The sequence below is a fragment of the Xiphophorus couchianus genome, chromosome 13, assembly GCF_001444195.1.
Source record: "Xiphophorus couchianus chromosome 13, X_couchianus-1.0, whole genome shotgun sequence".
NCBI classification, from domain to species: domain Eukaryota; kingdom Metazoa; phylum Chordata; class Actinopteri; order Cyprinodontiformes; family Poeciliidae; genus Xiphophorus; species Xiphophorus couchianus.
The window spans coordinates 12,653,551-12,681,019 of record NC_040240.1 but is presented as its reverse complement, the minus strand read 5'-3'; the positions used below and the strand labels follow the sequence as shown (position 1 = coordinate 12,681,019).

The 27,469-nt window shown below is 39.9% G+C and overlaps 2 protein-coding genes across 2 annotated transcripts; one reads left to right on the top strand and one right to left on the bottom strand.

The window, feature by feature from the left end:
* The first annotated feature begins 6,513 nt into the window (after positions 1–6,513).
* Positions 6,514–10,885, top strand: hey1 (hes-related family bHLH transcription factor with YRPW motif 1). The gene is made up of 5 exons (XM_028037053.1): positions 6,514–6,773; positions 6,869–6,944; positions 7,050–7,133; positions 7,252–7,333; positions 9,130–10,885. Exons 1-5 carry the CDS (start codon positions 6,571–6,573, stop codon positions 9,798–9,800), a joined length of 1,116 nt encoding a protein of 371 aa, XP_027892854.1. The 5' UTR covers positions 6,514–6,570; the 3' UTR covers positions 9,801–10,885.
* Positions 10,886–13,098: 2,213 nt separating this feature from the next.
* Positions 13,099–26,717, bottom strand: stmn2b (stathmin 2b). The gene is made up of 5 exons (XM_028035815.1): positions 26,551–26,717; positions 18,182–18,277; positions 17,407–17,579; positions 16,703–16,894; positions 13,099–14,654 (listed from the first exon to the last, which is right to left on the bottom strand). The coding sequence occupies exons 1-5, from the start codon at positions 26,567–26,569 to the stop codon at positions 14,595–14,597; spliced, it is 540 nt and encodes a 179-aa protein (XP_027891616.1). The 5' UTR covers positions 26,570–26,717; the 3' UTR covers positions 13,099–14,594.
* Between the last annotated feature and the right edge of the window lie 752 nt (positions 26,718–27,469).

Genomic DNA, 27,469 nt, shown 5'->3' with positions numbered 1-27,469 from the left:
CTTTCAAAAACAACTCGCACAAGAAATAACAATGATTGACAAGGGCAAACAATGAAACCACGTTCAAATCCCCGCCCGCCTTAAGGACAATACCAGGCTGTCTCACACACACACATACGGACCTCAATCCTGCATCACAAACAGCCCACCCTGCTAAAGACACTCACATTCATGTCTCATTTGGCTCCCACCCCCCCCTCTCACGAGGGGACAATGGTCGGGTGTCATACACGTCTGGAGGAGAATTAGCCTTCGCTTCCGCTCTCTGTCAGGGGAAACAAAGTTAGTCTTCCTCCGCGCTCCATACAGCTCTATTTATAAACAATAACAAGGCTCACCATCCGCAGGGTCTCACCAGAGAACGGCTCGACGCATTGTTTGGAGCGGATGAACATCTGTCTGTGGCTAACCTGCAGACGCCGCAGCACTCCGCATCTAGGTGGTCCCATTCCCAAAAGTTTTATGTATTTTTTGTTGTTTTTTTTTGTTCAAGTTAGAGACAGAGACACAGGCACGCAGCCAGCCAAGTGACATCTGGACTCCTGGTTCTCCATGCGGTTGGTTTAATTTATTTATTTTTGCAATAAATTCCAATGAACTTATCATAGGGCACTACACAAAGTAAGTCAATATGTTCAATGAGTGTCAAGTTCCTAAGCAGTTTGAAAACAGCATGGAGTTTAATCTGCATAAACATGGAACTAGGAAAAAGTTAATGGAAAAATATCCTCCATCCATCCATCCATCCGTTTGTCCCATTTGTCTGTCCCATCTCCTACGCCTGTCTTCAACATACCCAGGAAAAACAAAAGAGGTTAGCTCTTGTCTTCATTTTGAAGGAGTCCCAGGCGAAAGGATTTGGTTTTCCCTTTCCTCCTGTGGTGATCAGTCAGCATCTTCAGCATATTCCTTGTAGTCCTTTCTTGGAGTCTGAGGTGGACTCAGAGGAATGAATTTCAAGGCCCACAATCTCCTGAACTACAATCCAGGGAAGAACTAGGAGTCTACATAAACTCCTAGTTTACAAGAGTGTGACAGATCTCATCGGTCACCATTAATCGTCACTCTTAATGTTGGAGGAGCAAAACAGTCTTCATCCTCCAGAGAAGTGTGATGGATTACTTGTTGTTAGTAGTAATGTAGGTCAGCTACGTGGTGACAGTCTGATGCTACAAGAGTGTGACTGATCTCAATTTTAGCCTCTCAGGCTGAGATCTTTGATTGTTGTCGCCAGGCCAGGGTTTCTTGGCCCCACTATACTCTAACACTCGTTCCACAATCCTTTTGTCTCCACATCTTTGGAAGCATTACAAATGTTCACCTTCATCCTTGAACTTTATATCTGTCATCAGCTGAGTCAGTCAGGAACTGATTCATTCAACCATATACGGTTCTGTTTCAAACAGGATCAAAGAAAAATCTTTAAGTGGTGGGTTCTCCTAATATTACTATTTAGGGAATACAGTTGTTTCGAATATTTATTTTTTAAAAGCAAACAAGAGATGTTTGGACTTTGAATGACTGAACAAACACTGCTGACATGAAAGTAATTAAAGATTAAACGCAAGCTGACACATCTGTTGACGTATCCAACTGAGAACCCCGAGCTAAACGGGGAAAAAAAACACAAAGAACACTTTAGCTTTTCAGCTCTTGACAGATTTGCACGACTTAGCGAACCGAGAGTTCCTGAATGTGGCATCAACATCATTCATCAAAATCACTCTGTCGACGCTGCAGCCCAACTCCATTTACTCTTCCTGAAGTCATGCAGAGCTGGCCCGGCTCTGGGCAGGAAATCACATCCAAACAAACTGATACAACATCTTGTGGCATGTGGGTCACTGTGCGAATGCATTCAGCACGAGATGCAACAGATTGCAGAATTTTTTGGTGGAATCCACCTATGACAGAGTGTCAAAGCCTTAATATCCACAAGCATTTATTCTGGTGAGAGTATAGATTTAATATGTCTGAAGTGAGGACATGAAATCACTGTAAAGAAAATGGTGTTTTTAATCATAAATATAAGTTAAAAGCATTTTATTGTACAATAAGGGCAAAGAGGGCATGGAAACATGTGACTCACTCGGGAAGGAATTAGAATGTTTCTAAATTATTGTCTTAGTGTCTTCTGTTTAAGCTGGCTCCTAATCAACAGTCTGTCTGAGAGGATTTAGCTTCAATTTGAGGGTTTTAGGCATATAAATTATCTTTGAGTTTAAAGCCACAATAAAATGACTTATCAAGGAAGGAGACGGGCAGGGAGAGGCAAGATTTAATAGGCAGGACTGAGGGAAACTATGTGCAAAAGCAAAAAAAAAAAAAATAATTTTTTTTATATATATATATATAGAAAACTGACCTTACTGGTCAAGAAAAACTGGACCAAATTAGGGGCCAAAGAGAACCTGAGCACATATTACATTGAGACCTTAAGCTGATTTCTAAGCTTGGTACATTGTAGATTTATAGCTACCCCTCTGCCTGTCTCTTGTCAATTAAATTTTTTAATCGATTATGTTTTAGAATATATATATATATATATATATATATATATATATATATATATATATATATATATATATATATATGATTTACAAAACAAAATACAAAAAAACTGTGTCCCCTTACTCTGATAACCTGATGGAAAAGATTTTGCAACCACCTGCCTTAATAACTCTGCTTTATAAGAAAAAAGGAAGGAAAGTTTGCCAAAAGTAATGTTGGGGGGAAATTAAAACATCCCCTTGTACACAAAATCCCCAAGGCTAAAAAAAAATGGTGGCAGCATCATATTGTTGAGAGCTAATGAGAAGAGGGAGAGAGCTAATTACAGGGCAATCATGGAAGAAAAGCTGTTAGAGGCTCCAAAACACCTTCATGCAGGATAACAGCCTATATAGTAAAATAATGTGCGGCTGTAATACGAAAAAACTGGAGAAACAAAGCAGTGTACAAACTCAGCGCTAGGAAAAAAATAAATAAATACATGACAAAACGAGAGCAAAACAGTGGAAACATCACTTAATTTGATGCGATTTGGTGCAGAAACTTAAAAAAGATGGGCGGGGAGGTAGAAGAGGGGGGAGTTATGATGATGTGGCGGAGCTGGCCCTCACCTTCAAAGGGCGGCCCCTGAAAGGCCCTACTAATCACAACATGTGATGAGACCCACAGAACAAAGACAGCCGGGCAGAAAATAACAGCGTGGGAACTCTAGTTGAACTTGAAATACAACAAGAGAGCTCACACACCCCTTCTCCTCCCCTCTACTCCCGCTACCGCTACTAACACACACACACACACAAACGCATACACATATTGTCAGATGGTAATGTGGAAGCACACCTGTTTTACGGAGACGGAAGCTTTCAGGTGGCTAGACTCAAGCTCCAACACTTCAGAATGACACACATAGATAAATCCACAACTAGTCAATATAGTAAATGTTATTCTGCATCTGTGTCTGTGCCGCTGTAAGCATAGCCTCATACAACAACAATAAGATGAAAACAGCCCTAAGTGCTTCCTCTCATTCATATAAACCAAACAAGGGCTACTGTGACTACGGCGCTAGCTGAAAAACGATCACAATAAAAGCTGTTTGTGTGCAAGAGTGTGCATATGAAGGGAGGTGGGGGGAAGGGGGGGAGGATTTTGGTTTGACTTTTATTAGGCCGAGATTAAAATCAGAAGCAGCTCAGAACAAATAGTACTCTTCTGTTGATTGAAATAATTCCACAAGTTCAGATTTTGTGCTTCCTCCTTGCATGCGAATGCTTCCTCAGCTTTTTCACTGTTTTTTCATTTTTGGTTGGCGTGACAAAAATGAGAGAAGTCCTTAGGAAAAATGTTCGACTGGATTGGTTGTCTGCTTTTCTTCAGCACAGAATCCCGGTATCAACCAGTTCAACAGCAACAACAATGATTATCTGAACTTTACATTTACTTTTTAAAAACGTTTTGAAAAGAAAACTATATCGTTTCAGCACTTTGCCTTACACAAATAAACATATTCTGTCTAATAAAATCTATTAATAAACTGACTCATCACTCACATTAAAATAACCTTTTGAAGCTAGCAACCTTTAAGCAGATATTGAACATAATATCACAGAGCTGACATTTATCTATTAGGAATATTCTTTTTTTTGGTCTGATGTTATATTAAATGTGTTTATTAGCTGCAAATGGAAAGCCTTCATGATTAGAAATAAAGACTTAAAAACATCAATCTGTTTTAAGTAAATAATGTATGTGATGGACTTAATGAGTTGAATAACTAAAATAAATTAACTTGAATATAACCGTATATTATCTGAACTACATAAGCTTTAGTCAATCCCTTTCTTTTTATCAGGCTTTAAGCAACTTTACCTAACCGGTTTATTGTTTGCTTAATACCAATTTCAGAGGTTAAAACTCAGTTATTGAATAATTTATTTATTCTGTGTATGTATATGTTTTTCTTTGGTCTAATTATGTTGCAAACCTTTAGCATTTAAACTAAAGAGACAAAATATCAACTTTCAGATTCTGTTTCCCTGACTAAGTTAATGTAGCCTACATTAAATGCAATATATGCTGTCCTTAAATTTTTAAAACAATAAGAGCAGGAACAAATCAACAAATAAAACACGATGCAAAGCTCATGGAACAACGCATCGCTTGGAATTGCGCAGTCTTTCTGCTGGTTCCGAAAGGATTTAAACCATAACACAACTACTTGAGGTTCCCCCGCAGGAGCCCTTGCTCGGACTGAAGAGCCCTGCAGCCAGCTCCACATGCAGAAACATGACTCCTCTGTGTATACAAACACGCAGCAGCGAATCTGTCAAATTATTTGGGGGAGTGTGACCAGCGTAGGAGCCAGCAGTCGCGCTGCGGTGATGATGTGGAAACTCCGGGGAGAAGGAGATGGGGGGGTACTGACTGCTCTCACAGAGACCTTGAAGTGGCCACGGAGTCTCCACCGTGCATGAGGTCTCTCTGTGGGGTAAGATTAGACGTGGTGGCTTCCTCTGGTTGCGGCAGCGCTGCCTCTGTCTGTCCTCCCGGGCTGAGTTAGTATTGGATTACAGGTTCACACGCTCGCTCGCAGACCGCCCGTCGCCCCGACCAATTGCTCCATTCATTCCTGCGCCGGAGACGGCCGTCGGCCTCTGATTGGTTATCAGCGCCGGTTAGGGAACTTTCCCACGGCCAGCGCGTGCTGACAGCCGGCCAGCCACTCCTCGTCACCACCGGGACACACACACACACACACACCCACGCACGCACATACACAGAGAGAGAGGAGAGGTGGGGGGAGGTGAGGGGCACCGAAAGTCCACTGGACCGCTGTCAAAGTTTCTTCAAAGATCCTCTATGTTTGGAAAGATCAGTCACTCCCAAAACCGCAAAGAATAGAATTTCAAACATGGTCTCCAAATATCTAGTAAAAGTAATTAAATTTAAAAATATTGCTTTGCTTTCCAAGGTCAAACTTGAAAATGTATGCTATGACATATCAACGCAACTTGGCTTGATTTGCAGCTATTAGCTGTAATTTTGTCAACTAAGAAGATTTTGGAAATTTGCAACACGACTTACCAATAAGGATGTCCCTCTGTTGAGTGGTAATGTTAGCACTCACAGAAAAAAGTAAAAAATTATTAGAATTTTAAAAAAAAATATATATAAAATATATTCAGTTACAAAAAACAGTCACCAACTAAATCAAAAGAGCTCATTATTTGATCAGTTACTCAGTACTTGAGTAGACTTTTTACCAAATACTTGTTTTACTTGAGAAATTTCTTGTATGGCAACTTTTTTCTTTTACTTGAGTAAAAATGGGTTAAAGTAGTGCTACTCTTTATTGAGTACAATCTTTGGGCACTCTACCAACCTCTGTCTAAAATCCATGGCTACATTTGCTTATCCTCAACTGCGATATATCGGAGCAGCTAAATGCTTTGGACACAGATGCCACACATGCAGAAAAGACTGCAGATTTAACATGTTTGAACAGATATAGATCTGAATGGCAGGAATAGCAGTGCTCTTCTTTTTTTAGAAGTTAAAAATACCATCATGGTCTGATTGTGAAACAAAGAGCCCTCAAACTCCTCAGAAACTCTCGACTTGAAGAAACTCAAAACGACCACAGACCACACTGCTGTGTCATTTGTACTTGTACTGCTTCTCCAAAGTGGTTATTTTGCAGATGTGCATTCTTTTATGTTCTTTGTTGTTGTTTTCCACGGTATCTTTACATCTGCTTGCTTACACCGTCCAAATTAACATTTTTGTTGTTGTTGTTGTCATATATTTTGGGTATTCCATATTGAGATTTTTTTGCAAGTCCAAATATGTGGTCATAGTTTTATTTCGCTCATGACCATCAAAATAGTTCCCCGAGTGAGACGTCTGAACTTTTATTCCCCTCTCAGGTCTCTTCGAGAGGCACTGGTGTGCTGGCGTATGCTTGGCCACAACTGCCCTGCCAATCAAAGTGCAGGCGGCTTTGCGATTGGCTTCTTCGAGCACTAAGCCCCGCCCCCGCTGGCGGGCAACACAGTTGAAATGACACCGTGGGAACGCCGAGCGCTTCAAACAGAGGCGCTTCGGACGAACCTGTGCATACGCACGTCTGGCAGACCCGAGCGACGCACCGAGGGGAAATACTCTGAAGCCGTAAAGATGAAACGGAATCACGATTTTAGCTCATCGGACAGCGAACTGGATGAAACTATCGAAGTGGAGAAAGAGAGCGCAGATGAGAATGGGTAAGATTTTCATCCCCGAATCAGGTCAGACAGCTTTTTAGGTAATAAAGTTTTGTTTTTGTTTTCCTAAAATTCCGTTTGTTTTACTACTTTAGGAACATAAGCTCTCCTCTCGGGTCCATGTCTCCGACAACATCAACTCAGGTGCAGGCGCGGAAAAGACGCAGAGGAGTAAGTCAATCAGATTTGAGAAATTCATCAAATCGTTTTATATATATATATATTGATGCTTTAGGCAGCAGACTGATGCCTAACAGAGTCTTATTAATTTGTCAGATCATAGAAAAGCGGCGCAGGGACAGAATAAACAACAGCTTGAGCGAGCTCCGCAGGTTGGTTCCCAGCGCCTATGAGAAACAGGTGAGTGCCCTAGCAATGCTTTACTAGACATTTGACAACTATAAAATGCTTCAGATATGCTGTGTGTGGGTTGTTTTTAAATAAAAAATAATATAAATTGCCCCCTTCCATACTCCAGGGTTCAGCCAAGCTTGAAAAAGCAGAAATTTTGCAGATGACTGTTGATCACCTCAAGATGCTTCATGCTGCTGGAGGCAAAGGTAAAAGCATAACCTGATTGTACTTATTGGTCTGTTGCAGAGCCAATCCAAGACTGTGTGGGACCCCAATAACTGAATTTTATTTTCAATGCCTTCCTTAACTTGATCAACAGGTCCCATCATGTCACCTGTGTTTAAATGTTTTGTGCATTATAACTTAATCCATATAATTGTGTCCTGTTCTGGCAGCCGAGGCAGATAGTACCAGTCAGAAAAATAATCAGGGTTTATTTCCATTTGAGTTATTATATTGACTAGGATTTCTCTGTCAAGGTTATTTTCTTTTTAATTAGTGCAGAGAATAAGCAAATACATAAAACCACAGACATGGAGGTAATGTTTGGAATACCACATAAAAATATACACTGGTGGGTCTGGTTGCCTTGCTGTGTCAGTGTAATATTTGCTGAACAAAGGGGCGATAAAATGTGATTTTCCCTTTTGCATGGAGCGCTTTAAAAAAGAATATGGCAGGTCTTGTCTGGTTCAGGCAACAAACTGGTCAGGGTGCAAGAATGATCAAGTAAAGAGGAATGCAAAGACAGTCAGGAATAAAACAAACTAGACAGAAGCAACCTGGGAAATTATGACATCACTTAATAAACAAAGTGTAATAATGTTGTTATAAAATCAATTTACATGTGGCATAAAGATAAAACCTGGTATACATATTTTGAGACATTAAATATACACATATATATATATATTCTTAGGGTTTATGAAATTCAGTTGTTTCCAGAGCAGAGAGGTTGCTATGCACTTAATAGAGAATAGTGCTTCTTGAATGCTGTCTTGGTTTTTCACCAAATTAATCCTGTATAACAGTTTTAGGAAAAGCCAGTTATTCCAATTTTACATTCTTTTCAATAGTTTGTTAAAACATATTCAACTTAGTAAGAAAGTTGAAGTGTAAAAACAGTTAGAATGCTTTCAAAAACATGAACTTCTTAAAGTTTGTGATATTCATGTTCATGTCAAGAAATATTTTCAGACTATTTATATTGATTTATTATGTTTTAATAGAACTGTTACAAGTTCTGTTTACCACAACATATGTAATGATCAGATCTCCAATTTTGGTAAAACCAAGCTAGACATTTGACAAGACTTTGAGACTGGCATCTGGTTTTGAGAGTAGCATGTATGAAGATATTAATTATTCACATTAGAAGCACAGACAGTAATCTTCTAGTCTTGTAGTTAATGAATTTATACCTTTACCTTAATTTTGAGACTTCCAAAAAGTTGCCGACATTTCCAAATTCAGCCTGTTCCATGACTGACAGAGGTTGAAAGTTCAAAACAATGAAACAGAGCACCTTTGATGCAATATGTTCAACCTTCCTGTTACCTGCTCTCTTCTAGCCTGACTGAACCAGAGACACGTCTCAATATTTGTGGGCATCTTGTAAAAGATTTTGTGTTCTTAGCTCATTAGCAACTTCCGTACGATTGCTGTTGTCAACACCTCCTGGTGCATCCACTCCTTGAAAAAAACGTCTGATCTTTACTATTTCAGAGCAACTGGTCATCAAGCTTCTCTTTCCAGTCATAGAAAGTTTTTTTCGGTGCATATCAAATTGCCAATGATAGTTTCCTTCATACAAAAATACATTTGAAATACATTTGTATTTTTGTACGTGTATTGTAATTTTGCGCAAGTTGCCTCTTGGATGGGAGTCTTGGTTTGCCTAAAGGCGAGGGCATGATTACATGTGACAGAGCCTCTCTTTAGTTATGTGGAAACTTGTTTTGTGGTGTAAAATTTAAGTGGTTTCCTTTCCTCATCCCCCCAGGTTACTTTGATGCCCATGCCCTGGCGATGGATTACCGTGGTTTGGGTTTCAGGGAGTGCCTGGCTGAAACCGCCCGCTATCTCAGCATCATTGAGGGCCTGGACAGCACAGACCCTCTGCGAATCCGCCTTGTCTCTCATCTGAACAACTACGCCAGTCAGAGAGAGGCTCACACCGGCCTGAGTCACCTGGCCTGGGGTTCTGCTTTTGGTTCCCCTCCTGCCCACATTGCGCATCCCATCCTCCTCCAGCACCAACAGGGAGCTCCTTTGGCACCTCTATCCCGCAGCACCACCAGCAGCCCTCATAATCCTCTGTCATCCACATCTTCTTCCTCTCCCTCCTCCTCCACCTCGCCCACATCCTCCTCGCTAGTCGCAGAGACTCATGTGCCTGGCAGACGCAGCGACAGCGCCACCCCGCTCTCGGATCAGGGTCCAATCAGGATCCCGTCCACCTCTTCTGCTCCCACCACCGTTCTGCACCCGGCCCTGGTTCCGTCGTCAGCATCCAAGCTCTCTCCTCCCCTTCTCTCCTCACTTTCAGCTTTCCCCTTCGCCTTCAGCGCCTTCCCGATCATCTCCCCTACCACTGCCATCAGCCCCCCGGCTCAGAGCGCCAGTGTGGGCAAACCCTACAGACCCTGGGGCATGGAGATAGGAGCTTTCTGACTCAAATAGCACGACCTGCTTACACAGACTCGTTTCACTTCCCAACTGAGCCGGACTCAAGGGCAAGACTTTATGTTCCCTGCTAAGAAAGTGTTATGTCTTTTCTATTTTGATGATATCCCACAGAGGAGAGTAAAAGGTTTATACATTTTGTTTTTTTATATATATATAAATGAATAAAAATACAAGTAAACATCCACAAGAGGGATTTATTGAGCTGATTGATCCCTCTTCAGTAGCTTCACCCTCTTGTTGTCAGCCAGTCAGAAATGGCTTTTTCAGATGCTCAATAGGTTCCTTGGTGAAAACAACCCCATCTGCCCCCTTTGTTGTTTTCCTGAGTTGCATGAAGATGACTGGATGCCCTGGCTGCAGCGGGGAGGGACATGACATAACCCCATCCTCACCCCTCTTTTTACGACAATTTATGGGGCGTAATAACTGAAACCAGGTGTCTGACTAAATACTCCGAACTAAAGCTTGAATACCAGCTTGGCTCCAACTAATCATACGCTGCACTGTTGCCCAAGCCGTCTTCCTAACTTATGTTTCTGTTCTATAGTGAATTCTCACATTCGTCTTTCTCTGATGTAAACGAGGCTAGGTTCGTTCACCATATCTCCAAGTTATTTACATACTTTGTTTAGTATTACAGCATCGACAATAAATGTATTAGAAAAACTCAACTGAGTTTCAATGAAGAATGACCACATGATTGTTCAGAATGGCATTTAGGTATGTTTCTGCATCATCTTGCATTGATATTTTGTAAATTAAGACTATAGTTGTTTGTTTTTTTTCACCTTGTCTCCAATTATCTATGTGCATTTATTTGTTGAGTGTTACATTGTTGCCAATGATAATTCTGAAGCCCTTTAAGTCAAATCAGTTTCAAAGAAACAGGATCGCATAATTGTTGAAACGGCTCGTGTTGTAGACATTTTTTTTTTGTGTCCTCACTTTCAGCCTGTATGTTTTATGGTTGTACAAAGCACAAACAAGCGCCAATAAATTAGTTGTCAGTTTTCCATTTCTGTTACTGCTGTTCATGACTTGTTCCCTGCAATAAACCATTCATTCTGGTAGATGTTGTTGATTTATTGTTGTTTGCCCAAGTGTGTGTACATTATGGAGTGTGTGTTTGCTTGTTGATGCTCGCTGTTGTTTTTCCCAATGACTGTGAACGTGTGTGTGTGTGTGTGTGTGTGTTTGTTTTCATGTGTGTGCAGTATCAACGGCCGGTATAAGATGCGGCTGCTTGTTTCTCTCAGCGGCCCTCTGTGTGTGCACAGGAAACCATTAACAAGGCGGGGATATCCTGGACAATAGCAGGCCCGGCCGGACCCGTGCGCTCCGTGGGAACTGGAGGAGGGAAAGAAAAAAAGAGAGGAGGATGGCAGGAGTAGGTGAGGGAAGGAAAGAGGAGAAAGAAAAAAATCAAAGGTGGGAGCAGAAGTGAGGGGTTGTGAGAAAGGAAGTCCAAAAGCGAAGAGTTTTGTCTTTTTGCCATCATTTCAGGCTGGACCAGCTGCTCCTTCTGTTCTCAACCCGGACACACCATCCCTTCTTTTTCTGGATTAAGATCTTGCCAATATTCAACCAGTTCCTTGTTTGTTTTTTTTTTTTCAAATACAAACTTTTTCCCTTTGGGTTTTTATACTTAAATTCATATTTAATAAGTCAGATTTTTGTTGTTGAACACTTGTGTTTTGTCTCCCTCTACTGGCCATAAAGCTTTCTTCCTCGGAAATCAGAATAACTTTGATTAATTAATGGAGGCCATAAGCAAAGTACACTATAGTTGCTATGACAATTATTACAAACAATTAAAGTCAGAGGTTTACATACGATGATATACAACATAAATGTCTGTAATTTGGGACTTTTGTGAGTTACTTATGCTATTCTTTGCCAAAAGTACCAGCAAAACAACACACAGCTTCAGTAGTTTAGAAAACACAAATTAGATACAAAAGTTGGAATTTATTGTTGATTATTATTTCTTCAAGGTCACAAATGTACATATTTACATTTGGTCAACCAGTTGATTTTGTTCGCTTTGCTATAAATATTGTTTTGTGGTCTCTTTAAATTTGTTTTTCCTGTATTAACAAAAGGCCATATTAAATATAACCTATATAAACTCAATAGTATATATACTTCATATATAATTTGGTAATATAACTATGCATTCAGCTCAGTTAGATCAACTTTAACCTGAAGGTCTGACTCGACTCAAATGTTTATTTTTTACAAGACTAACGATGACTGAATAGAAACACAGAGGGCTTAACTAAAGCCAAACTTAGGAGGTAACGTATTGTCCTACACTACGTAGCCTATGATGTCTTCTTCTGGCAACTCTTAGATAAACGCAGATTTGATCTGCAGTGACATCATCTGTTAAGACTTGGTACTGCAGTAAAAATATAGCAGGCTACAAAAGCGTAAGGCTACATCTTCTTCATGTCCAAATTCTTCATGAGTTTTCTGCCATGCTTGAGAATGAACAATTTTCCAAAATGTTTGTAGAAGCAATACATGGAAGAGAGTGGGACAACTTAACTAATTTGGAAAGGTGCAGCAAATTATTTTGGCAATAAGTATCTGGATACTTATTGAACATTTATCCCAAAAATGTTTGAATAAGTGTCCCTCAGTAAGTTTTAGAGAAACAATAGATTTTTTTTCAAGCTTTTATCAATCTTGCTAAAATTGCATTTTAAGTATTTTAACATAAATATAATCAGTTTTGTTGTAACATAACAAGAGCTGCAAAAATTCTGCTGAACCCATAGATGAATCTGACTCTTATCTATAATACTAAAATGTACTGAACTACATTAATCTGGATTACTTTTGTATAATTGGATATGTTTGTAAACTGGGGCTGTTATGAATTTTTAATTTTTTTTATTTTTGCATAGCAATTCGAATGTTCTCCTTGTGCATGCTTGGGTTCTTTCTGGGAACTTCAGCTTCTACTCATAATCCAAAAACATGCATGCTGGGATAATTGGTCTCTCTAAATTTCCAAGTGAGTGCATGGTTGTTTGTTCTATATGTCTCTGTGTTTGCCTTGTGATGGATTTATAATCTGTAGTCACCAGTCCCCGCCTCAAACATTAAAAAATGGATAGATGATTTTCCCTGATTGCTGAAGAAATAGATGGTTTGGTATTTGTTCCTGAGCCAGTGGTCAGACAACCGTTAATGAAGAAGCACATAAATATTCTGCAAAGTCACAACTGGAAATGTGTATTTAATTTTTTTTTAAAGAAATCACTCTCAAAGCCAGTTTTATTCACTGAACCCCAAATCTTTATTAACCACTGCTTGCTCACAAAGATATACGTGGAAGAGGAGGAAACACACAAATGGACGGAGGAGAGAAAGAGAGTCAGGAAGGAAACTAACTGCCTGTGTCTAACTTTCTGACAATCGTTACACGCTGTATTGTTGTTGGTTTTTATATCTAAACATATCAACACACTAACTACCTGGTCTCTGTGCAGTTCACTCACACACCCACTCACACACATCTACGGGCCAAGTGTGCGTGTGTGACCATCCAAGCACCCGTCGTTGCAACTCATTCAAGATTACTCTTAGAAATACTATTTCTATTGATCATTAATGCATTCATGCCTCTTATGGCTTAAATATCTTCATTGTGCCAGTATTTGCTGTGTTTCAGGGGAAAGTTGAATGATGGTATGAAGAGAGAGAAGTCAGAGATATGTTTTTTTTTTTCTAGTATGATTAAATTGAACAACTGGAGATTGCTGAGCTCCAGCGTTATAATGACAGACCCATACTTTAACAGAGGTGCTGTATGCAACACTGGCATCCGAGGACGTAACGGCGCCATTTCTGAGGGAAGCTTTATGAGATTAACGGTGCATGAAAGGTATTTTCCTGTGCTGTGTGGAGAGCGTGTGAGTGATTTCACGGCCTACGTGTGTGTGTGAAAAAGAGAGATGGAAATGAAGTGAAGGATGGGCTCATTAAATGCTATCGTGTTCTCCTGCAGTACAGTCACTACCTATTTTCACAGGAGCAGATGTGCGGAAACAGCTGGCAGTCCCCCACAAAAAAGCCAGCCTGCAAGAACCAGCAACACCACCGTTCCTTTTGGCGACCTTCCTGCGAATGTGGCCCCGACTCTGCACCCCGCTCGTGCATGCAGGCTTTTGTGGTGGGGAGGCGCAACCTGTTCACAGCAAAACATCAGCTAGCTGGCAAACTCACAACAAACACCTAAGCTTGTTACCACACAAGAGAAACCTAAAACAAACATTCTCAGGCTGAAATGAGAGGGGGGAAAAAAGTGAACAGATCATTACATCCATTTATATATTTTATATAAGCAGGGAGAAGAAACCTATATATAAAAATGGCACACTGCAATCAATACTTTTGCTGCTTGTATCGGACTGTATATAACAAAAAAGAAGTATTTACAAAAAACGCTGCCAGGTGTCAATTGGATTTTTTTTCTTCATGTTTGAACAAAAACATTCATTTTTAAAGGATAGGAAATGATAGTTTTCCTCCTTTCTTTTTTTTTTTTTAAACATTTTTGCAATCCTTTCCACCCCCAACCCTATTTGAATCTCCCGCTATCTCAGGGTGGCGTTTCTTCAAAGTTTCATAGCAATACAAGAGGTGGGTGGGTATGTCAGGGAGACGGGTGGAGAGGTGTGGACATGTAGGACGAGGTGGGGAGGGAGGTGTTCCTCGGACGGGAGGTGGTGACTGAAGGTGGGGGTGTATAGAGGCTGTCGGGGCCTCTCACGGCATCAACTCTTCTCTCAGCTCCTTGTTCCTGCGCACCTCCTGAGCATGCCTCTCCTGGGGAAATTAAAAAAACAGCAAAAAAAAAAAGATTTTAGTGGGTTTTTTGTAGCTTTTGTGGTGCAAAAGCTACAAAAGGTGGAACACATTTTGACATTTGGTTGTAGCAATTACAAATGTCAGAGTTTTATCGGGATTTTATCAGGTGGACCTGCACAATTAAGCACATAAATATAGAATGGAAGGGCAGTAATGCATTTTGCTACTCGGGAAAATCACAATATTGTGTGATTTTTACTCAGCATGACCCTTTTCTTTCCAAGATAGTTCAATTTTAATAAAATTTGAATGGAGATCATGACATCCAAAGAGTATTTCTTTTTTTTTTTACCCCTCCAGGGGCTCTTTTGTGGGCTCTAGTGTCCCTTATATGACAGTGGGCTAACAGGAAACAGGGAAGGAGAGGGGGGAAGACATGCGGCAAATGTCGTCGGGTCCGGGAGTCGAACCCGCGACGGCCGCGTCGACGACTGAAGGCCTCCAAATATGGGTCGCGCTAACCCCTATGCCACCATGGCACACCCCCCAAAGAGTATTTCTATAGATTTTCAATTGGATATAGGTCTGGACTTTGACTGGGCCATTCTGAAACATGAATGTGCTTGGATCTAGGCCAACTTTCAGGTTGTTTCCTCCAGGAATTGATCTCTATTTAGCTCTATTCATTCCCATTAACTCTGACCAGTTTCTCTGGTTTAGTAAAAAAAACAAAAAACATCTCCACATCCTCATGCTGCCACGATCATGCTTTACAGTGGCGATAGTGTGTTCAGACTGAAGTCTATTGTTGGTTCGCTGTGTTTTTATTTTCATCAGTAAAAATATGAAAACATGTATGATTTTCCTTCTACTGTGCTAGTACTAATATCCCAATAAGACTCACTGAAGTGGTATGAATACTTTTGCAAGACACATCACTCCAGTCTTATTATCTGTTCACTAGCCTCCCGTCCAACTCGGGATGAATTTTACAGTTTTGTTGGTTCATTTTAAGGATTTAAATTAATTACCCCACAACACTGAAACAATCATAATTACCATCATCTCAAGAATCTCCCAAGTGAGAAACTCAGTTTAAAACAATGACAGTACAACAATAAACAGAAAACTCACATCAAACATCCCACTCAATACAAACCATTACAAGCCACCAACCAAAACTAATCTCATCAACAACCACACAATGAAAAGCTGTGCAGCAGAAGAAATTAACTCATGTTGATCTGGATTTTTCAGCAGCAGACCTAAGTCTGAGAAATAAATTCCTCTTCATAAACTTTTAATTTTTTCTTTAAGACTCATCTGAATTACTAGAAGTAAATAAAGTTTTATACTAAAACTTACTGTGATTTTCTTTTTGTTTTATTTTTATTTACATATCTTATATTTTGCAATTGCTCTAATTTTAAACATTTTTTAAAATCCATTTTAAAGTATGATTCAGCATGGTTGGGAATTTTCATGTAAGCCATCCAAATGAAATTGACTTTTCACTTATTGAGTTCTTCCTTGAACTTCTTTAGAAAGAGCGCCCTCTGCTGGTGGCCTCCACTCAGTTCTCTTTCTTATCTGAAAAGCCAATTAACAGACCGTTTAAATAACTAATAGTCACACTAACAAACTTCTAGTAAGAATAGTTAGCATACTTTTATTTACAAGCAATTGAAAATAAATGTTCTAGTTGTATGATATACATTTATTTTTGACAGCAACACCTTCTTGTAATCTTCTGAAATGATCTGGATCAATAGTTATTCAGGCTTTCTGAAGGACTTCCCGGTTTCTTTGGACTTTTGGTTGCTTTTCCTTATATTTTTCTTGTGTAGTTCTTTTACCTCAAACAATATTGGAGGAGGAAAGTCGACAACAGACAAGAAAAAAAAAACAGATGACCATGATCTTCTATCTGTGTGCCACTTTTCCAGGGTTTACCTCGCCTTACTGCTGCAACATCCTACCACCCTGAAAATAATTTTCCTGTCTTCCTGCGTGAATCCTCCCTAGTTTTCCATCCCACATTCTTCTTTTGACTCCCTTCTCCTCACCCTCTCCTGCAGGCGCTCCATTATGGCCGCCAGGTAGGCCTGCCGGTTCTCCTCGATCTGCTCCATCTTCACCTGCAGCTTCTCCTCAGCCATGCGGCTGAAGTTGCTGTTCTCCTCCATGGCCTTCAGCAGCACTTCGCGCTCATGCTCGCGTTTCTCGGCAAGGATCCGGAGGATCTGCGCCTCCTGGGACTGAAAGAAGAAGAGAGCGATGAGAACGGGAGGATTCAGATCAATACCATAACAGGACCTTGCTGAAAACCACTCACAGATCTCAGAAGACGAACATGAATCAGTGACTAACAAGGTCGGAATAAATGAGTAAAACTACAGATTTCACTTTGTATGCCTTCCTTTCTTTCTCGAAATGCGATCTAGAGTATCTACTGTGATTTCTAAGTATTCTAGTGACAATCTAGCAACAAAAAAATCAATCAAGCAGTCGTATTGACTGGAGGATGATTATATAATTGATCTGTTGATGGATTGCCCCAGGTACTAGGTGCTCATTGTATTGATGTTTGAATCAATGAGATGCAGGAATTAGCTCACAATAGATGGGATGTTTTTAATTCATCCAGAGCTGTTGTTTGACATTCAGCGAATTTTTATGAGATTTGAAGTAGATTTAGCTAAATGTCCAGTATCAAGCAAAGTGATATTTGGCATCTGGCTGCAGCCATAACGACAGGAAGTCTCCTTACTCTCCTCCTGTCCTCGGCCGCCTCCAGTTTCTTCTGGATGTCCTCCAGGGAAATGTCCCTCTTTGGGGGGCTGGTGATGCAGTGAGCCGCATCAGATGTAGGAGACGGCGGCTTTAGGATGACCTCAAAGGCTTGACCTGATGCACGCTTGTTGATTGGCTTGATGTCCATGTCTGCAGGAGCATTCATTAAACGGAAAGACTGTCACCTGCTGCCTTATGAATTTTAACTCAAATCTGTTTGCTTATAGGAATGGGCTGGTAGCAAGGTATAGCAAGGCCACTGAAAGTTTCAGATTCAAAACAGCTAATATTTTCTATCATAATGACCCTACTATTTGAAGGAACAGGAGGGACACAAAATCCTCCTGTTATTTTCCATTAATCATGTCCAACATGTGTTTAATTTGCCAAATGATTCTCGTAGCTTCTCATAGCACTGCAGTGCTTCCAGAGTGCATCGTCTTTCATGCAGTGCTGCCCCTCTCCCAGCCAGATTCTGCTCTTCCATTTCAAGTTTGATCAAAGACTGGTTTTCCTGACAAAACTGTAATTACTCACAGTATTTTAACTGTAAATAAAATATCTTCCTTGCAGTAGGAATAATGTCTCCACTTCCATTTTTTTAAGAAAGCTATTCAATTCTGCCACATTGTTTTGTTTTATATTTTTGTGTAATACCATGAAAACCGTGGTAAATATACCATGCGAATTTCTTGCCAGCCCATGCCCATTCACTAAAGATAAAAATGTTTCCAGTGAGGATTCCCTCCTACCTTCAAAGTCCCCCAAAATGTTTTTGCGGCTCTCGGGGTACAGACAGGAGCATATGAGAGAGAGGACAGAAATCTCCTTCATCTTCTCTTTGTAAGCTGTGGAGAGAAATGGAGGAATGATTGCTTTCTTATCGTGTGCAGATCCAGCTGTGCTCCTCACGTATGAACAAGGAGGCGATATTAACCCAGTAACACAGAAAAAGATGAAACATTATTAACCTACTTTCATGCCAAAACACCTTTGATGTAAATACGAAGACTTTTTCTATTCAGAGAAAGAAAAACCTCCTCATCAAAGCATGTCTGATGCAGCTGAGTTGCTTTCATCTCCCTTTGTCTTCCTTGCAAAGAAAGTGTGATGGATGCCTCCTCACTTGGCCTAATTTCCCTGTACAGCTTCGATGTTCCCGTCCCCACAGGATTCGCAACACATCATTGACTATGCATTTTATTTTGACGTATTATTTATTGATGCTGCCAGTGCCATCGCCCCTTTAAATCCTGGCAAATTCTCTTGTTAATGCAACCAAAGATCAGAGATAAGTCACTTAAAAACAACAAAAAAAGACAGTATTTTATGTATATTCCCAATTTAGTTTCGATGATCTGTTTTGAGGTTTGCTTATCCGCGCTAGGCAGCAGCCTAGCTCTTCATGTCGAGGCCGTTTCTTTGTCATAAAAGTTAATAAAGCTGGCAGCAATTCTAACTGGCTGGATTTGGCAACATGCAGACAGCTTAGTGGAGAGGAATGAAGTGATTAAAAGGGAACACAGACAAAAAAAAAGAGAAGAACCCCAATAACCAACCTTGTCTAACCTTGTTTTATATATTATTGTCTTTTTGGCATCTGTTTTACTTGTTAACGTAGAATCAGCAGCAGCAGGGAAAGAGTAGAATAGATCTGCTTGTTAAACAGATCTATTCTTGTTAAACATTCTGTTTCCATCGATTACAATTTCCTTAAAATCTGTGCTCTAAATATGCAGAATGATACAAAGTATGAGAAATACATCAATCAATGTATTTAAATGAAGGGCATAAAATACCCAAAGCTTTTTTAAGCTTTCTCTTTTATTGTAAGTTGTCTTCTCAACTCAGCGGCCTTCCTTTCTGTTATCCGAATGTCACAAAAGGTATCCATCAAGGCCTTGCATATGTACAATGATTTTTTTTTGTTCACTTTTTACATTAATAAATGTGCCAGAATGTTATTAATGTATCCTTGATGATACATTTGTTTATTGCCATGTAAACACACTGGCCCTGGTATTTGATCATCTGCAGGTTGCATTACATAATATTCAGTCACATCTGTTCTGCATGAAAGATGCTAATATAAAAGTTTGCTATTTTCAAACAGAAAGAAACTCCAACCAATTCTTCCTGGTATCAACTAAATATATTTCTAAAATATTTTATCGATCTAAAACTTTCTTGAACGTGCATCGTTGCACATCGTTGAGAATATTCAAATGAAAAAGTGTTTCATAACTCTTTTAAAGATATAAATTGTGTTTTTCCTTTAATATAAAAGAACAACATTTTGCAGCCAAATGGGGTCACAACTGAGTGGATTTGGCAACATGCGGCCTGTTTAGTGGCGAGGAAAGATGTGCTTCAGAGAGCAGACAGAGAAAACAAATACAGGGAACAACCAACCTTTTCTAACCTTGTTTTTTTTTTTTGGCATCTAAAATACTTTGCTGTGTGGATTTATCAGCAGTCTCTGCAGGGAAAAGGTGGAACAATATCTGCAACACACTGCAGGTTATTAAACATTTCCGCTCTCTCAAGGCACCCTGCACCATACTGCAAGATCTGCATGCCAGCTGTCACAGAACAGCATCATCCATCATCAGAGCACAAGGCCTGCAGGGCTGAAATATGGCACTTTTGATTCATGATTTGCAGCAGGATACAGTAGCAAGGACAGAAGTTAGATTTACAGTGAAGAAGCAATACGGTTAGTGGGTTATTAATCGGAAATCTCCTTCTTATGTGCTTATTTGCAGCTCTCTGTGTCTCACTTTCTACCCTGCAGACAGGCAGACGCCCCAGTAATGTGATGAACTCTCACATATAGCTCTCACTACTCTCTGATGGTCTTGTTAACCCCTTCCCTGAGGAATACGTGGGAGAGAGTGAGCACAGAAAGGGGAAATTAAAACTTTGGAGAAGAAAGGAACAAAGAGGAACACAGACTGGGGTTAAAACGGAAAAGAAACAGAGTTTCCTTTTATTGAGGTTATGGAAATTAAGCTTAGGCGCAAATTCAAAACTGGAAGACTCTCTAGCCCCACCAGCATCATCCAATCGGCGAGTCTCGCTCATCGCTGTCGATCTATCAACGCTGGACCAAGCCACGTCACGGCCAATCACCAACCAAGCCCTAGATGATAAGAACCTCCATCCATGGCATCTTCTGCTTTCCAGCTGCTCTCAATCCTCCTCCACCCCTTCTCCACCTCCACTCTCCCGGCTCTCCACGCACACATCATCCACCGACCTCCACCACCAGTCTCGGGGCCCCAGAGGATGACATTTCTGACCTACATCGGGAATGCTCATCCGAGCTTACTGCAATTCACAGCTCGATGTCCTCAGCCGGGGCCCGAGCGCCAAAGAACTTTAATTCATGCTTGTCAATAAACCTTTTTAATCGCTGTCTTTCTCCATCTGAGTCTCTCAAGATTGAAATGAGGAAACAGCTGCTGATGGTCTTTACCCTGACACTGACACTTGTTTGATTTGAAGAGGAATCACAAACAGACTCAGCCAGGAGTGACAACCCCTGAGGAATATCTGCCATAGTTGGCTGCCCCCAAGACAGCCTAATGGAAGCAGCCACCTCAGGTGGAAAACACTTCTGTCTGTAATTAGCGGATTGCCCTGTAATCAACGGGGGACATTTGAAGGGCCGTCAGCGGCTCGTTTAGAAGCTGTGTTTCTGTCAAGACTCCAGCAGCCATTTTCTAACACCCTGTTGACATCTGAAACCGTTAACAATTCAGTTAATTATTTTTGATCATTTATGGGGCTTTTAAAACATTTGAATATAACTAATATTTTTTTTCCACTATCAATTAATCTGCTGATTATTTCAATAAACATTTAGCTTCAGATTTAAGCAAATGTCCTTAAACCAGTACATCTTTGGTCCAGATTAAGGCTCTCTTTTGACCCTTTGCTGTTGTTCTTATGCACCTCCCTGCACGGATTTAACACCCCACAGCAGCTCCAAAGCTGCGTGCACTCAGATTTGGTACATGTCCTGACGCTCCTCCCGTACTATTCCCAGGAAGGAACGAGATTTTAACTGGGAATTTCCACCTGCTCTCCCTCTATAATTCACGTTTAGGACATGCTTAGGACATGTTTAGAAATGTAGCAGCTACGTGAAACTAAGTAAAATTAATCATTTGAAAGTTATTTTTCAAATATTATTTAGTATTAAGGTTGTTGATTTTTTTTGCCTAACCCAACCCAAATACTAAATAATCATTAAAGTATTTATTATACTTTAATGATTATTCAATAATTTCTGCTGCATTTTTCATTTCTAGGGTCACATGAAATGTAAACTAGAGTTCTTTGCAAGTGCATCAATCCAGTTTGAGGGAAAATATTTGGTAGTTTAATCGTTAGTCTGTAATAACAATTGTGATAAGTTTGAATTTGAATGTTCATGAATATTAATTGATCAGTGTGCCTTTCTCTTCCCAAACACTAGGAGTCGCCACTGATGAAATAATACTCCTACACTGCAGGAATGAGAACAGAAGAATCTTACCTAAATATTCACAGACTTTTGACTGATTTGTGACATGAATTTCTCATTCCAGATCATTTTACTGATATAAACATTTGCAAACAATCCATCTAATTGCGGCTGCTCTTCTAATACTCTTGTATCGTAGCTGTGTCTATGAATCATGACAAACTGGTTAATCTGTAAAAAAAAAAAAGTGATTGGGTTAGCCAGAAGTTGGACCCCAAATCATAATTCTACTTAAGGCTCCATAAAACCTTCAAACTGTTGAAATAACCTCAGTAAGAGAAAAATATTATGCAGAGAAAACTACAATGATATAAAGTTCAGTTCCTCCAGCACGTAAACTCAAAAATTACTTGAGCTGCAATCTTATTTCATTTCATTTGTAGCCTCTGAGGTGAGGTTTTAGTATTACCCTGTCAAAGCAAATTTAATTTCCGAACATTTTACACAATAGATACTTAAAATGAGCTGAAATGTCTCCCTAGCTCTCATTTTTTTTTAATGTATCCATAATCCAAAATATATGAAGTTCCCCATGGAACAAAATCTATTAAAGTGCCACTGCATGTCTCTTAATAAGCAGTGTATTATAACGCATCCTCCTTAGATCAGACACATAAAAATGACAAATGACCCGCAGTGACAGAGCAACACAGAAAGTGTTTGAACACATGCACATGGTCACATTCCTGTTCCCGGCTGAGATGGGATGAAGTGCTGTCAGACAGGGATGATGACATTTTTAATGATTCTCTCTGCTTCCCACAGGCAGTTCCAACCAGCCAGGTCAGCATGTCTGCGCCTCACTTCCCATCTTGACCACTGATGCACCCATCAAAGAGCACTTCCGCTTCCAATCCATCAACCAAAAAGCCCGGATCATCAATATCCTCAGAGTGCACCGCTCTCGCTTTGGCACTTTCTGCAGCTCCTGTCCTCCATCTCATCTGTTGCTGATGTTTTCTCACTTTTTTTTCATCATTTTTAATATTTGTCACCCTCAACCCCCCTCTTTTACGCGTTTCCCTTTGTCAGCACAAACCGCCACACCTGCATTGGCTGTTTTCCCATCTTTCTTTCCCCTCTACTTCTGCCTCCATCTAATCTTGCAGAACCCACCATTACTAAAGGGATTTTTACAGTCACTTTGAGTAATCTAACCATAAAAGGCATACAACAAACATGCAGCATTGTTCATTAGGTCCTTAGGCCCCCCTGGGTGCTGTAGCTTTCACAGCACTGTGGGTTTGAGGACGCCCGTTCCGCGACTTTACAGCAACAATATAAACATAAAATTATGAAGCTATCGCAAGAGCAAACTGGATCGTTAAATGGATCGTTGTGGGACCCAGACAATCAAGGACAGTGAGTGGAGAGCTGGTGATGAGATTCCAGTAATTGAGACTTCCAGTTGGAGTACATATATCTCTAAAGACTCATACATCTACTGATATTTCAGTGAAATAGTCAGTTTGTGGACAGTGTCCTGATAGTTTCCAGTGATAGCATGGCATGCAATATGAGGTAACACACCACACTGCACATAGTACCTTAAGACAACATTCTACCACACCAAGCAATTAGATGTTTTCTAAAATATATTTCTTGTTGTAAACCATGTTTTCTATTCAATGGTCTTTCTTTACTGTTATTTGAATGAAATAATGAGAAAAGGTGTTCTCCAAGGCTCTACATTTGGTGATGTAGCTTTCACAGCATTGTGGTCTTGAAGTACATCAAACTGCATAGAGATAGCCTTCTCTACATCTAGATAGGATTCTGATAGACCAAGTCAACGTCTATGTCAACATTCAATTATAAGAACCTTCTGCCTCTCTGTTACACAAAAAGGAGAATCTATACACTGCTCCTTCATTACAAACTGAATTTATATTCCCCTTTCCACCTGGAATGACTTAAACAGGACCTGAAGCTATTAAACTGAAGAGATTAAAACACATTTTAAGTCAATAGACAAAGCATCAATGCATTTCTATGCATTGTATTGAATATTGCCTATTTATAATCTGTCTTGAATCCCCTGTTCCATGATATTTATCTTGATAAAAGGTTATTAAAATAAAATTAGCTGAGAGCACAATAACCATATATTAATGCTGTTGATTTGCCTGTACGGTCTCTGATCTGAATATTTAGATGTGATAAACATTCAGCAAAACGTCGCCAGCAGGATGGATGTCACCTCCTCCTCCTCTCAGCCTGTCATTAGGAGCAACAGTCATCTAAGACCAGCAATGGGAGTGTGCCGCACAGATCGATGGACCCAACCGGTGATAAATCAGGATGAGTTACGAACCAGGGGCAGATCATGCAGATATGCCCTTAACAACAATGGTCATAAATACCAATGGGATGAACAATGGAGAAGACTTTTCTATTAAAGGGGTCATTCTGGCTTCTGGTTGTGAGATTCTGTTAAAAAGTGAAGTTAGCTGCAGTAGTAACACTCCTGGTGTCTTCATTTAGTTTACATTCAGATTAGGTTTTCCCAGTGGCAACTCAGGACAAAGTGTGACTTTTACCACATTGAAACAGCCTTTTTTTGCCAGCAATATTCCTTTTTAACCATTGCTATGTTGGGATTGTGCAGTTATTTACATTAAAGCTGCTGTTTATATGATAAGTGAATCTAGGATGCTGATCTTAGAAATCTTATAACACATTTCAATAGCAGTGTAGGAAGTAAAAGTATCACTTTTTGGGGGACTGCTTTGTGACTTAGAGTTTATTGAGCAGAGATTCAACAACAGATTGTCTTCAGTCAGAGGCTCCTTCAGATCTGATGTAATACAGACCACTACAGGAGAGCTGTCTTTTCCACAGCTTTAACCAGTTATATTGAGTATGAAGAAACTTAGTTTGAGTTACTACAACATTTATTAACACAGATTTTAAAAAATGAATTCGAGGCCATTCACATTTAGTGTCTGAGCAAAATCCATGTGGTTCCCTGCATACACATATCGGTTAGGAACTAATCTGAGTTAATACTGAATTAAGATGCAGAGAACATGACCTTTTAATAGAACTCCACTTAAAAAACCCTTATCTATTGATTTTAGGGTGGATATTATTGGATAATTTCCATTGCCAGAAACAAAGGGATTGATTTCTGTAGCCTCAACCTAGAGATAAATGATCACCCTTAATTGGAAGTGACAAGTATTTATTTATCATCAACTTAAGTCCTTAGATATCATAATAATAAAATGAATGGTCATAGTAATAATAGAATTAATCTTCATGCAGAATGAAGATCTGCTGCTGTTAGAAAATAAATGCTTACTTAGTTTCTTTGTTTCTTTCTGCTTCACTGCGAAAAAGAAATTGGTCTAAACGAACTCAGTGACCCACAGAGCGGTGACTGGCATCATGGCTGCTTTCCGTGCCCATCCCATTCTGCCTGTCTGCAGTTCAATTCAAGATCATGCAGGAGGAAGAAAAAAGCAGGGAGGAGGAGGAAAAATGAGGAGGAGAGACCGGTGCTTAAGTGTCCCAGAGCTCAGACATCCCGGACCCTCACCACTGCCCCCCATGCACGCCCCTCCATTACCTGCTCTGCCAACCAGAAAGCAAACATTCATGCACTTGAGCGCAAACGTTAAAGCTTTCTTTCACTCGTAGCAGCTAAGATTCTGTTTTTCAAGCTGTTGCTTAATAGTATCAAAATAAAGTACAATAAATGTCACAGAAGGCCTGCCTTCCGCCAGCCATCTCATTTTATTTATTCCTATTTCTAACAAACACTGCCATCTTTTTTTTTCCCAGAGCATACAGCTATAGAGCAAATTCATCCAATAATCTTCCTAACAGGATTAGGAGTCTAATATTCCTTTTTCAGCGGCAGTCGTAAATTCTTCCCTCGACAGCAGAGTAATTCTTGATAAGGGTGCTCCTTTTTCCCTCCCCCTCTTTCCTACATGTCTGTATATACAGCGGTCACGTAGAAAATGGGTTAAGCAGACACAGACAGTGAGGATGACCCAGTTTTTCTTTAATAAAACGGGAGATTTGTGACGGTGAGACGTTTCACACCCCGGGGAGCGGCTTTTTAACGGAGCGGGGATGTTGGGTGGGGTCGCTGGAGCTGCATTATGCTGCACGGCTCTGAGTCAGGCAGTGAAGGGGGCAGGTGCTGCAGCGATACAACCATGCTTCCATAAAGGAATAACAAAAACAAAAAAATATGTTTTTTATTTAGTTACATACATTAATCAGAATGCAGGCTGAATAAGAATATGCGTCACTGACTGAATTTCAATCCGACCCATATTGATCTGTGTGAAATTTTAAATTGAACAAAATAAACAAAAATTGAATTATAACAGCTGCAATTTAATCAATACATAAAGATGCCACAATTTCCTAACTTCAACATAAAGAAGTGAGTTGCAGAGTGAGTTTGGCCGCTCCCTCCTGTCAGCCCTCAGCATCCTTTTGTGCCATGGGTGTCGCCACTGCCTCTCACCATCATCACCATCATCACCACCATCATCATCATCATCATCACCCTGAAACCTGCCTCGTTCTTTGATGTCAGGGAAAATATCTGTGAGAAAAATAAGAACTCACCGATTGCGGTCTTAGCCATGTCTGAAGTGTGTCGATGGGGTGAGTTGGCCGGAGAAATGTGCGTCGGTGTCTGGATGGTGTATCACCGGGTGAAGGGACTGCTGTTAAGGCACTGAGTCAGCAGAGAGAGACGGGGGCTGCCGGTGCGCCTGGTGGTCTGTGCGGAGCTGCAGGAAAGGCAGCGACAAATAGCCAGGACAACACCGGAAGTCTTGATTAAATACTTCAAAATAAAAGAAGATATTTTGTGATTATTATTTTTTTCCCCCGCAGCCCCTTATTAGTATTATCCCACATTCACAACCTTAATTTAGGCACTATGGTATGGAGGACATAGAGAAAACAGTAAGTTAACATAAATAAATAAATAAATAAATAAATAAATAATTGTGAGTTTGTCTTTGTATCGCTTAAAGTTTGCCATTTCGGTATTAGGCAAATATCCAAAAAGCTGTATAAAAATATTAATTATATAAAAATAACGAGTGAAAAACTGTTGATTCCAAATGAAACACACAACAGTAGTCTATGTAGGTAAAAAAATTAAAAAAATTAAATGACAAAAATAGCCCAGTGACTTAACAGGAAAACAAATCTGCATGTTTTAAATAGAATCAAAGAAAAAAATTGCGTATGTAAAAGGTAAAAATAATGAGAGATATACAAAGATCTTGTAAATAAATATATTTTTTCTTTATTTTCAGATGCATTTGTTAATTTCCTTCCATTTTAGTCTGAACAATGTGATTAGGATATTTGTTACCTTTATGCTTATTAAGATAACATATGTTATTTCCCTCCTTATTTTCTCCTAGTTTTTGTGTTGCTTTTGCGTTATCCATCAAAGTTTCAGACCGAAAAGCAAATCAGTATAATAGTGCAGGAGGAACTATAACTCCACCAAATCTTTGATTCAGCT